At 40.7% G+C, this 14,018-nt stretch overlaps 1 protein-coding gene across 2 annotated transcripts in view; it reads right to left on the bottom strand.

Annotated features, from left to right (window-relative positions):
- Positions 1-14,018, bottom strand: part of DMD (dystrophin) — a 4,652,165-nt gene that overhangs the window by 3,365,524 nt on the left and 1,272,623 nt on the right. For both annotated transcript variants that reach the window (XM_086934537.1, XM_086934536.1), the window contains one exon: positions 8,368-8,543. In XM_086934537.1, coding sequence (XP_086790663.1) covers positions 8,368-8,543 — 176 coding nt within the window. The remainder of the gene's footprint in view (positions 1-8,367; positions 8,544-14,018) is intronic.

The raw sequence follows: 14,018 nt of genomic DNA, 5'->3' as shown, positions 1-14,018 counted from the left end.
GCAGTTCACACCTATACTAAACTAATGGTCTAGTCGCCCATTGCGTTCCGTTAATATTTACGCCAGTTCATTATTGTAAGACATCTGTCCATACAGTTTTATTTTCTACTGCTAGTTCTATTTAACCAGAGAGATTCTAAACTATAATAAACATACCTATAAAATCGGGTATGTTATTGTTCTTAAGTATTGCCACGCATAAGAGGTTACAAGCGAATCGATTTACCCTTTCAATTTCATATAGTGTGCATGAGTGCATGTGTCCTATTAACTGTCAACCCAGGGTTTCAAAAATGTGCATGGCATTGCATGTTATTATTGTGCAAACAATAAATATACATTGATGGTGGTTCATGCATGTAAGTTTAGGAAACAAAATAGGAAGTATTGGTGAGTAGTGAGACCTCTTAGATAGAATTCTCTGCCAAAGAGCACAGAATCGCTCATTCTGTGGGACATGTGTACAAGGAAATGGCGTGGTGTGTTGCTGTGGCAAATTTTGCTGTGCCTTTGTGCCTCATTTCAAAAAACAGGGATGCGCCGTATTTACAAGAATATGGTGCACCCCTGTGTTTTCCCTTGAGCTGGCACTAAATGAAGCTGCCTAGAACCAACATAGACACCCTTGCGCCACAGTGCAAGGGTGCCTGCATTGCAGGGATGGCTGTTTATGCGCACAAAGGTGTCCCTTCCCGCACATAAACAATCAATGATGGCAATTTGCTACTTCCACAAATCACCATCATTGATTGTTTATGTGCAGGAAGGGAGACATTCGGCACATAAACAGTCATCTCTACAATGCAGGCACCCGTGCACTGTGGCGCAAGGGTGTCTGTGTTGACACTAGGCAGCTATATTTTCTTGTACATACGGTGCGCCCCTGCTTTTTTTAAATCACAGTGCAGCTAAATTTGCCACAGCACCATGCTGCACCATTTCAGTATACATATGCACATTCTGCAACACACATAGAAGTATCCCATCGCCATTTTTAAAAATTGTTTTTCTGTGCCTTCCTGCACATAAACAATCATTAACGCCTTAACTACGGCGGTTTTTCTGCCGCGGTGCGGGCGTTCTAAAGGGTGGGCGAGGCTGCGTCTGCCGTTGGCCGACGGCAGCACTAGGGAGGTAGTGCTCCCGTCGGCCAATGGCCGACAGCAGCACGGAATGGGTTAATGGTGTTTTGCCCTTTCTATGAGTGCTGCAGAATGCAGCACACTTACAAAAAGCAAAAACGATGAGAAATAAAAGTATTTCTCATCGTAGCGCCAATCTCATGCCTGTTTTTGCATGGTGTTAGCTTTTGGTGTTGCCTCAGATTTACATATCCTAGTAAATCTAGGGCAGCATCAAAAAGCAATGGGTGTTGCTGTGGATTGCCCACAGCAATTCCCTTTGCATGCTCCTTTAACACAGATACCTGTGTGAAAGGGTACCATATTTACACAGTGTAGTTAAGCCATGCAAAGTGGCTTAATGCTGCCTTGCAAATATGGTGCAGGGCACTGCGCTACCAGAATGTGAAAAAAAGAAGTGATGTTCCTGGGGAGCAGTCCTCTTGTACATATGCCCCTTTCTTTAAGAGTCACAGTCCTTTCTTTGCAGTGGACCTCTAAAAAGCAATTCTCTAAACATGCATGCAATCATCTCCCAAACAATGATACTTTGCTGGTAGAGTACCCTACAAATATACGCATTCTAGCCAATCACATATTTCAGGGACTTCAGCTTGAAAATATTATGCTTCAATGACAGGTTTTGTCTCCAAACAGTTTAATCATATTTTTCTCTTAGAATGACTTTGACATTGAGTTAGTTGAGAATGTCTTCCAACTTTAGCTTAAACTGAGGTTTCATCTTAATAAATTACTATTTATTTTGGCAATGGCTGCCTTCTTGCGTACCATAGAAACAAGCATGATCGAGGCACCAATGTGTATGTAGACCCTAAGTCCTACTATAACCTCAATACTCCATATGTATCTATACCAATATTGGTATATATTTAGAAAAAAGGCTAGTCCTATTAGCTTTGCCACAGGCTCCTTCCCATCCATTTAGTAAAGAACCATGGTTTTTTAAATATCAATATCAATGTTTTACAAGAACATGAAGTAATTTTATTTTTCAGTATTGAAAATCTTTATATTTGACTCATTCACCACTATACATACTATAAAACAATTAACATTTCATTGAAATAATATAATACTCCCATTGAATCTAGTTGCCTAGCAGTCCCTAAGGACCGAGAAATCAATGGGGCCAAAATCTATCATTGAAGCACATCCAAGTGCAGGCAAGCGGAAGCAGCAGCCTGACTTTGTGGTGACTGCTAAGCAACTGGATTCAATGGAGTATTACATTCTTTCATTGAAATGTTAAAAACACAAAGAAGGGTAAAAGACTGGTTTGCCTTGTGTGAGATTTGGAAAACCTGTAGTAGTCTCTTCCTTTATTTCCCAAATCCTGGTGTGGCTATTATTCTAGTACTGTGCAGGAAACATTTAAGAACAATTTGAATGCAATCAACTGTTTGCTCGGACAACTAGAGAAAATTGGTCACTTGATTATCCTCCAAAAAAGTCAACATAAGGCTTGAGCTCAACAGATTGCTGCCATTACCATGTGCCCATGCAAGAATCAAGCCAAAGAAAGTACTCCAAACTGTCTGAAAGAATTTATCTTCCAATGAAGAAAAGCATGCCATATTTTACAGTACAACATTCAGACCAATATAAAGCCAGAAAATTACCAGTAGGAGAAGCACCATTCACCATTGAATAAAGTCTCATTGTCCCCGGGCTGTGTCCAATGAACCACTAGATTTGGCTACTGGAATCAAACCAGGAGAAATCTACAAACCACACGTAAGTCTTTGCCATATCTGCACCTCTCTTACTAGGGTTTCTTGCCTCTGGTTTCTCTGGTCTACTCTCTGGTGTCTCCAGAGCATGTTTAATGACATAAAGGATCCCCATATAACTGGTGGTGTCTCACTGAGAATGGGTCTCTCTCAAGTGTGCCATACTCAGACACCAAGGACCTCATTTATGAGAAATGATGCATCGCTGCGTGAAAGCAGCGATGCGTCACTTCTCAGTGCGCTCTCCTTGCGACATTCCTGATGGGTCATATCATATCATATCATATCGTATGACGCATCATGTCGCAAGGAGTATTTCTGACGTATCTGTAAGCGCAAAAGTGACGCATTGCTGGAGTGTGTCACGAAAGTGACGCAACTCCAGCAATGCGTCCTTTCACATGGGGCAAGCCCCATGTGAAAGGGCCTGCGTCAGTCTTACGCCTGCTGTTAGGCAGGTGCAAGATTTTGACGCAACGGCGTCCTAAAAGTGACGCAGTGAAATCTCATAGATTTCACTGCGTCACTTCTACGACCCTTCCTTGCGTCAATACGCCCCCCTTGCATACATTATACCTGGCGCTGGTATAATGTGGCCCAGGGGTTTACAAAGTGACGCATCTTCCTAGATGCGTCACTTTGTAAATATGGCGCAACAGGCGCATTTTTTACGCCACTGGTGCGTCACAAAAAGTGACACACCCGCAGCGTAAAAGTGACGCACTGCCTCATAAATGAGGCCCCAAGGCAGGCTGTTCCTTTGTGTGCCGGTCAGTGGGACAGTGCTGGCCAAAGTAGTGTTTTTGTTGAACTTACTATAAGGCTATGTTCCAACAATTTGCTGTGCTCTTTGAATACAGTACATCTTCACTGAGATGCTTTTTGACAGTTTCGCATCATTTTCTGTATTGTGACAATCTGTCTAGGAAAGTTTTTTTTAAGTATATAATTTAATGTTGATTATTATATTTCTGCCTTTCCAATATCTTTGCATTTCTGTATTTTTTCTTTCAATGCATTTAATTACTGTATTGGAATGCATTGATTTACACAAGATTTCTAATGTGCCTTGTTTGGACCGAACAGCCTGATAATTTTAACAAGCCTGTGATCAGCATTTGTCTGGATTCTTTCAAGCTCAAGTGCTACCACTGTCTTCTAAAGTTTGATGACAGTAGAAAATCTATAAGAACACACAATAATCAAGTGTTGCAAGGAGCTGACCAAATTTCATAAGGCACAGGGTCAGACTGATTTGCATATGGCCATGTCTGAACTGGGGTGGCAGAGTGGGCTAAAGAACGGTGATGGATTAAACCCAGATCTTTTGACTGGGTGTGAGTGTTTGATTGATTCAGATGCTCCGTCCATCACCACCCCCTTTTGTACCGCTTTTGCCCGCCATAAGTGTGGCATGGTATGCTCAGATGTGAGTCCCTTGCTCACTTTGCCACTGGATTCAGGCAAGCCGGGCTGAAGACGGCTGGAATGCCAGAAACCGGTCCTCGGAAGCTTGTTTCCTCTCCAGGGAAGACATGGCTTGGCAGTTCGGGCTGGACTGTTCCCATGAGGCACAGGGTCAGACTGATTTGCATATAGCCATGTCTGAACTGGGGTGGCAGAGTGGGCTAAAGAACGGTGATGGATTAAACCCAGATCTTTTGACTGGGTGTGAGTGCTTGATTTATTCAGATGCTCCGTCCATCACCACCACCCCCTTTTGTACCGCGTTTGGACTGAACAGCCTGATAATTTTAACAAGCCTGTGATCAGCATTTGTCTGGATTCTTTCAAGCTCAAGTGCTACCACTGTCTTCTAAAGGTTGATGACAGTAGAAAATCTATAAGAACACACAATAATCAAGTGTTGCAAGGAGCTGACCAAATTTCATAAAGATCCTGTTTGTTTATCCATCACCTTTTTAGACACGTTTGTGTTTTCTCCTCGCAATATCCTAATGGTGTTGCTCTCAGTTTTATTCCTAGATTTGCTGGTTTGAAATAACAGGACCTTGTAACGAACCAATTTATCCTATGATGACATTTCCCCTTCCCCTAACTTCAGAGAAATCGATTATAGTTGGTAAACCTTCATGCAGAGAAATGTTAGCGAAATTCTAAAATAAAACTGAGGTTATTTTAGCAAATATGTTTGATGCTAGCAATGTAGACAGGAATGTGAGACCAACAAAGTTATCATTGAAAGAGTGAAGCAGAGGGTAGGATAGGCATCATCTACCTATCACAGGCAATTACAGACAATATAAAACTCAGGGGGTCTCTGACTAACCTTGGTCTATTGCTGTAGAATGCTTTGTACCAAGCTGGGGATTTGTTGGTCAGTTGCTAAATAGAAGTGCTTTACTCAGAATACTTCAGTCAAGTTGGAGTAAATTGCAGTTGTAAGCTTTACTTTGGGCAGGGTGGTAATATATGTCTCTCTAGCTGGAGCCCACTCAATTGTGTCTTTACGTCAGAGGTGTATTGTGGGGATCCTGGACCCATAACATACTTCTTTCAGAGGCGTACATTTAATAAAATGCAGCAGTGCTGGATTAGCACTAGGCAGTCTACATCTGAGTGTTGTTTTTTTTATCTTTCATCATGGTGTTTCTACTCTGACACTGTTTTGCCTTGTGAGATCCAGAGATGTTTTACTTTCAGCCCTCTGCTGATAAAGCTAATACACATTTCGGAAAAAATTATTAGCATAGGACTGCAAACCAGTGAGACCTAAGACATTTATCTCACTTTCTATCCTCCGAGTTGTCATAGTAATGGCTCCTCTCAGTGGATCTATACCATGTCCTTCCTTTGAACCACAAATTAATCCTTTCTGAAGTATTGCATGCATTTATGTTCTTTTCCAGAAGAGTTTATCCTTTAGTTCAAGCTACTAACCCAACGCACTTTTAATCTAACCGTTACAATTATTCGGCTCTGATCCACATATATTTCTGAAAATTTGGCCCAAACAATAAATCCATAGTACACTGAAAGTAGAAATTAGTACAAAGTTTATTAAACATAACTTATACCAACCTAAAGTTGTGTATACCAACAATAATTCATATATTAAAAAATTAATATATTAAAACCACCAACTATATTAGTACTCTAACAGTACTCTAACGCAACAATATACTTGACAGATCCACAAAAGTTGTCAAAGCAGCAAGAGAGACATAATCAGACAGTATTATTTATCATTCAAGTTAGCACATCTTTAAAAGAAGAAACAAAGAAGCCAACTTATACCCTCCGTTTCTATTTCTGTTGGTTTTCGGCTGAGCAAGTCAGCATTAACAGATTGTGCAGAAGAAAGTGCGTTAACGCGTTTCGATGGTATGCATTGATCTTAAACCATCTTTTTCAAGTCTAGAATTTTGCTCTCTTTTACAGTTCAATTTAATTTGAAATTTCCAAATAAACACCTGTTGTTATTCAGGTGTGAGGAAGAGGTGTTTCCAAAAAGGCAATCCAAATGATCTTGCTCCTTTTCTTTCAAATGAGACTCTCACAATTCGAGTCTCCTCTTTATTTTATTTCTTCTCACAGCTTGTTATTGCTGTCACCTTTCCTTTTAAGTCTTTCCAATACCTGTAATGCGTTCTTTTTTCTTTCGACCTATTTAAAGTCTTTGATTTTTACTAGTGTGTATATCCGATTGGCATCTCACAATCTTAGCTTCTCATTCCGAATATACCTTTCCTTCTGAATATTTGTAGTACACACCCATATGTGGCCCTTTATCAATTAGGCCTTCTCCGTTTCTTGTGGTGCAGCTTCTGGATGTCTCCTCTTGCTCGGCTCAAAATAGGTATTACCTAGGTATTACCTAGGTTAGATTGAAAGTGCGTTGGGTTAGTAGTGTGAACTAAAGGATAAACTCTTCCTGTACCTGCTTGAGTACCTATATCCTTTGGTTTCCCAAAGGGGTTCCTCTCATTTAACTTTGGTCTTTATGTTCTTTTCCACCAGCTTAATCCTCAGAAATGGAAATGTAGCCCCTGCTCTAACCACCGTTTACATTTTACAAGCCTCATTCTCACTTCCATGTTTGACACTCTGGGATGATTTTAACTTCAAATTGAGAGCACAGTCTAATGACACTCACATAAGATACGCCACAAAACATAATTTTCAGTCGTCATTACTAGCCTCAGTCTGGATCTGGTGACAGTGTGCAAGAAAAATGGATTGAGGGTCAGGTATTATTAAAAAATACATGTAACTAAGTGTGTTTTGACAAAACGTTATTTGCTGCCTGCCCAAACATGGCACGCAAAGACTATCTTTATTGTGAACTGTCTAAAAAATCAGGCATATGGGATCACGGCACACATCATTACACTATCTCCTATTTTATTACCTAATATTCCCTGAGGATAAACAAGCAATTATTACTTCAGGTCTGCAGTTTAAATTCTATGTCCTGACTGAAGACACCACTGCATCGAATTATGTGCCTGAGTTTTTATCTTTTGGAGAATTAATTTAGAGAACTATCTGTGTGTTAGAGAATTAGACAGCAACACTACAGAAAGAGAAACAATGTGTTAAAAATAGAATGGGGCAGATTTAACATGCTTTTTTTAAAATTGCAAAAATCCTCCAAGGCTCATATGTTGAAGGAAGAGCTCGTATATCAATCTCCATGAAATAAATATTCCTTCATCCTAATTATCAAACCAACCTTGACACAAACTCCTTCCGGATTTTCAGGTATAAGAATTGGTGGAACAATGTAGGAAAACTATTAACAATGAGTATTGAAAAGGAACTCCCTCGATTGCATTGTGCCCCTCTCTGTCCTTCACATAAATCCCAAAGGTGGAGGGAAACGTTCTCACTGGGCACTGTCTGCAAATAAACCCCTGGGGGTATAGTGGGGGGGGCGCAGTGGGGGGTGATGTTCTCCAACAAATTACTATGCAGTGGAGGTGTGTGTGTGTGTATATATATGTGTGTGTGTATATGTGTGTGTGTGTATGTGTATGTATATATATGTGTATGTATATATATATATATATATATATATATATATATATATATATATATATATATATATATATATACATAAAGACATTCTGATGTAGAAAGTGAGAGTTTTTGCATGTCTTTGAGAGTGCGATACATGTTCTATTTGGTCATGAAAGCCTTACGAAGAACGTACTATATCAGCTGTGCATGGTACAAGGTAATAGACACATCTGCTTATAGACCTGCTTGCATCTGAAGCAGGCCAAAGAGAAGTGGTTCATTCTAACGCTTCTTCACATCTCTTAAAAAGTCCGGAATGTGATTCATTGTTTCAAACACAATACCAAATGACCAAATTATGCTTTGGGTCAGGTGTAGCAATCATAATCAAATGAATTAACAGCAAGGAAATGGCTGTACTTCTGATATGCACATTTTATATTTTAATAAAAACACTTGAAATAAAAAAAAAAAAATTGAAAAAGAAATGCCAGCTTGGCCAGTAACCTTACCTTTTCTTGCGCTCGGTCACTTGTCTGCAAACCTCCTGCCACCTTAAATTCACGTCGCCCAGCTTATTCTGTATGGACCTGGCATCTGATGCCGAGCACTGCTCGGTGATCTCTTCGCCCGTCACATTCAGCGCCCTGACGACAGCTTGCTGCCGTCCGATGCCATCTTGCAGCTCCTGCGTGAAATCAAGAACACCGACAAATAAGGAGCCATTTTCTTCGGCCCGGGGAAGGATCAAAAGAGTTTCTGTTACTTGCGAGTGCAGATGACAGCAAATGATAGCATAAACTGCTTTCTCCGCTTTGAAAAAAATAACCTTACTTGAAAACGAACATCAGAAAGGCTAAATGTGTGTGTGTATGCTTATATGTGTTCATGTTAGACACCAAGGACATGAATACGGAGTTAAAATTCAACATTAGTTGAAAAAGCAAAATCCAGTCTGCTTATGATTCCACATACTAACAATCATTACAAATGTGTCAAAAAAGACCACTCTTCCAATTACATAGCTTTGCACTTGGTTGTACAAAATGTCATTGTTGATGGTGCCGTCTTTTACCTCTTAGGCACAGTTCAAAATATAATTTTTTGCACAATTTAGTTGGTTCAAATTCCATTTTCGTACTAGTCAGTTAATCCAAATCAAGGATGCCTGCACACTCTAATTCGGAGGCATGTTTGATCAGAAGCACGTCTTATCTATGCTAGGCGTCATAGGCTTAGAACTTAGAGCATCAAGTGTGAGCACATCATTTTGTGCGTGGCTGAAACAGTAACCAACATCATCTCTTCTGTGTGTTTTTTTATATTTTTTTGAAAAATGCTTAAAACAATCAAAGGACATCTCAGAACGCTGGGGTACAATAAAAATCACTTTCTTTCACAGTGGAACGTCTTCCTCCATCAGGTGTCTTCCAGGAAGCTCCTGATGCAGGAAACTGCACTACCCAAACCTGGCACTGCCATTACGGCATTAAAGCAGGACCAGTATCGGCTAGAGCAGGCTCTCTCAGCGGTCCTAAGAGCACTGGAGGCCTGTGCTTTCTCTAAAACAGTTATCTAAGACAGCTGGGTTACAGAACTTTAAAATGTGCCTGTCTGGCTTTACATCTCAAGATGGTGGGTCAAAGAGACATGCATTTTAAAGCGCACAGCTCCCTGCTGCTGCCACTTGGCAGCGCTGGCCCCGCCCTGTCCTAACAATTAGTTCGGGACAGGTTGCTGAAAAATAAATTGGTAATAAATAAACTTTATTACAATTTCTTTGGGCAGGTATGGAGCTTGTGGGGCAATGCTCCACCGCTCAAATGGAGGCGTCGCCCCAGATCTTCCATCTGATGCATGGTATAATGAGTGTATGTAGACCTACGGGTGCAGTTTGGGAGGGTAGAACCCTTAGTTGGAATAATTCAGGAATGACACACAATATATACAAAAATATCTTTGGTGAGGGCCACCTGAAGACAGATAAATTGAGTGTTTGGCCAAACAATCAGAATACACCCTTTACAGACTATAACTACTGTTACAGTTCTGAAAAGGGAGCACTCTATGCGGCAAGTTCCCAGAGTCCCTACATTACACTAAATCTGTGTGAGTCCTAAGGAAGCAGGAACTGTCTCTCTCCTGAAAGCTGCTGGTTCACATGTGGCTGGCTGGGCTCCTACCCTTGCTTTTGCTGAGAGAAAAAGCCAGACAGCCAAAAGGTAGAATAATATAAACAAACCATGTTCTACCTTTTGGCTGATTGGGCTTTACTCTCAGCAAAGTTGAAGAGAGAAGCTCAGGCTGCCATCTGTGAACCAACCGCTGCTTCTGAAGAAGTTAAGGGAACCTCACAGGAGAGTGCAGCTGTTTTTTCACATTTTCAGAAAAGAGGCAGCTTCTTCTCCTGCAGTGCTCTCGATTTTTGAGTGGGGTCGCCTTATAGCCCTTTTACTGTAGCACAACAACAGCTCTCTCTCTCTCTCATTATCATTATTATTATTATATTATTGTTATTATTAATTTATTATTATTGTCTCTTATTATTATTATTATTATTATTGCTATTATCTCATTATGGACCCTCACTTGGGGGAAAGCCCCATAATTGCATGCAAAGTAATATCTGTTATTACCCAGAGGGGCAGCCTACTTGTTAGAAGTGGCAAAGGGCTCAGAGTCCTACAAACAAAATCAGCAAAAAGAGTAGGTAAAAGGCAAAAAGTCAGGGGAAACAACACCCTAACAGGTTTAACAGACTCTTTGGTAGCACTACAAGGCAATGACATAACGAAACTTGTAGGAGCACCCCTGCAAAGTACAAGGTGAGCGTCCTCGTCCAGTCCCATTCAGGAGCTTTCGGGCCAGGGGCCTGCCGTCCGTGCACACTGCTGGACTGTACGCGCTGCAGGAGTGTATCCAGAGCCAGACCTAGCCATCGTACTGTGCATAGTTGCAAAGGTTTCATTTTGCTTCAGTGACATTTCCATGTTTTCAGTGCACTTGTGTGTGACACTCCAATACACCTGTGTGACACTTTATAGTGAGTACAACAGCTATATTCATATAGGGAGAAAAGTAAAAATAAATCCTCATTTTTGGAATGTAGTAGTATAGAACCTTCTTAAAACAGCTTTCAGCTGACTAGAATTGTAATGTGTATGTGATGTACACTTGCTTTTCTGTACTGTTTCTCTCTTGCAATAAAATCAATAGGATCTAGCTATAAGAAATAACAGTGCCAACATGAATTAAGTGCTTATGCAAAGTCAGTTACCTGACCCTTTTCTAATGTTATCCTGGTCGTTTGCCATTTCTACCTCCTAAGTACCTCTGGGCCAATGATTTCTGACCTAGTCGGATGGTAGGTCACCGCCAGACCAGCAGTCAACAACAACAACATCCTGCTGACATGAGCCTTTTCCTGAGGATGCAGTGTGGTAGGGTGATGGCAGGGGTGGGGGAATGTGGAGAGCAAGAGATAGAGAGAGAAAGGGTGTGTGTCATTGTATGTGTGAGGGGGTCAAGGTGCTCTTTCTAAATACTGTTTAAAAAAACAAGAGCAATCCATAAGTCCCTCTGAACTGGATATAGCTAGTCAGCCAAAATACAATGTTCACAAGGAACTCATTTGATCAATACATGTAATGAATAATGTTAATGTTATCCCAATTTCTATGGGCGCACTACTACCCATAGGTGTCTAGGCACTTGTGGACCGAATGCTGCACAAAAAAGCTTTTAAATAGCCATGTTGTAAGGTTTTTCCTAAACTCCATCAAAGAAGGTATCTTTCTAAGAGTAAGCGGGAGGGAATTCCAGAGACTAATAGTGCTATGACAAACTCCTGCCACCCCATTTAGTTGCCCTAATTATTTAAGTAGGCATTAGGAAGGCAGTAGCCGAACGAAGTTGTCTAGAAGAGGAATACCAGTTAAAAATCTGCCAAAGAATGACTGCTTCTTCTTTTTTATAAGTCACTGTATAATATGTCACTGTTGGTTTTGGTCACTATCCTGGGGCAAAAAAGTCACTTGTATCACTTTTTATCTTGTATATAGTGTGAATACACAGTAATTGCTTTACTCTTTTCTTATGTTTGTTGGCAAAATAAAAGTTACGCCCATTTTCGGCTGAAGTGGGCTTGAGATAAATTGATTTTATGTGGGTTTCATTTTTAAAACTTGTTTTGATTCTATATTGATTCAATATAGTAGCAGAGTGAGAATAACATAACTCTCCATTCCAAACTACAATTTTTATTTAGAAAACAGGAAGTAACACACCTCACCTTATTCATTCCATTTATTGATCAAATGAGTTCCTTGTGAACATTGTATTTTGTCTGACTTTCTAAATACTGACCAGTGCTATCAACAAATCATGTGGGTTATATTGAATGCAGCTGAAGATAAAGTTAGTAGCTACCCTTTTAACTCTGGCACAGGAGGTGAATGAGTAAATTATCAACCTCAATTAGCAAATATCTTATATTTAGAGCCTTAAAAAACAGTATGTTGCTCTAAATTAGGCCTTGAGTGAAAGCTGGAAACACATTAATGTAATGGTTGGATCTCTACCATTTGGATCTGATCTGAGTCATAACGTTTTTTGCATATACATATGGTATATCTATTCTTAAACACAAGAAGCAGTCTACTATCAGGAAAATGGTCCATGTATCAAACTCTTTGCTTTCATTATATAAATAATAGCAATAAATATATAGCGCACGTCATTTCTAAGCATGGAAAATAACAGATGCTATAATTGGCACAACTATGGTACACGTTTTGCAAACTTTGCCAAGAGAAAAGGCTAAGTCTACTTTTTTGGAATTTCAAGTTGCAACATCAGGAACACTGCATTTGTCACCAGCACAACTTCAGCTCCCTAACTGTGCACCATAACCATTATCTGTTAATTTAGTGCAGTTGACACCACTGCAGTGACTCAGTGCTACTTTACACACAACACAATCATTTGTTAAATGGAATCGCAATAAACTGGCAAGTCTGTGCCCTGTTGTTACTTTACCTGGTTAACCTGATAGAAAACCGACTTGGATAAATGAAAAGTCTTTTCTAGTGTCACCCTGGTTGACGCAATACACTTCGCATACTTTATAGCTCCAAAACAGAAATCCACTTGTATCTCTTTGCTAAACAGCAGGATATGTGATTTACTGACTATCCACATTACATGATCTGTACACGTACCTCTCTCTGTGTCAAATTGTAATGTAATAAAGATGACAAGTGCAAAGTGACAGCACCTCGAAAAATGGCTCCAGTTGGGAATGCCAGGACCTATCTAAAATCAGCCTAAGTGCAGCTTAAAAGGCACTGAGAGTGTCAGTTCATAGCTCTCCAGGAGCTGAATTTATGTAACAACTTTGGGGCCTTGCAGTGATATATACAAAATGCCCAACTGCGTGGCATTTGGCATGAATGAATATGTACATGTATTGTACATGTATTTATATAGCGCAAATCACCAACCCGGTATCTAAGCGCTTGCTTAGGGAACCCGTCCTGGTATTCCCCTGTGAGATAGCCCCGGCAGGGTATCCACAAGGTGAAAGCCAGGCATCCCACCGCGAGGGGCCGTTGTGGAGATTAAGCAAGCTATTGCCCAGAGTCGCAGAGTGTGAACCCGTGAATCGAGTAGGCACCGGAGCGAGAATTGTCAAATCCGTGGACATTTTAGGACTCAAAACCCCGCCGAGCCGGGAATTGAACCCTGGTCCCGGGCTGAGCTTTGCTTCCAGGTCTGCCTCCTCTAACCAGTGAGCCACACGTCTCCACATGCTGAGGGTGCTCCCCCCCCTGGAGCTCGGGGACTGCCACTGTCATCAGGGGTTTGCCAAGGCTGCACTCTCTTCATCCTGTTATGAGTTGGGGCTTGAACTCTCAGTTTCAAAGTGTTAATACTGATGTTCTTCTGAAATTTCCTTTTTTCTGGATCCCACAAGTACCATTCTTAGGCATCTAGAAGTTTGGGGATATACAGAAAAGCAAAACAGAGGCACTAACCACAGTACTTTTTAAGCAACTAATGTAGCTGGATCTATCAGCCCTGGTGGATAATTGCAATACAGTTTACAACCAGAGTTAAGTGATAAATGTTGCCTGTTTAATGATCAGGAAATCAGTTGGTCCTT

Source organism: Lissotriton vulgaris, chromosome 8, assembly GCF_964263255.1.
Source record: "Lissotriton vulgaris chromosome 8, aLisVul1.2, whole genome shotgun sequence".
Classification (NCBI taxonomy): domain Eukaryota; kingdom Metazoa; phylum Chordata; class Amphibia; order Caudata; family Salamandridae; genus Lissotriton; species Lissotriton vulgaris.
Note: the sequence above shows the minus strand (reverse complement) of the source record. Positions and strands in the feature narration are given on the sequence as shown.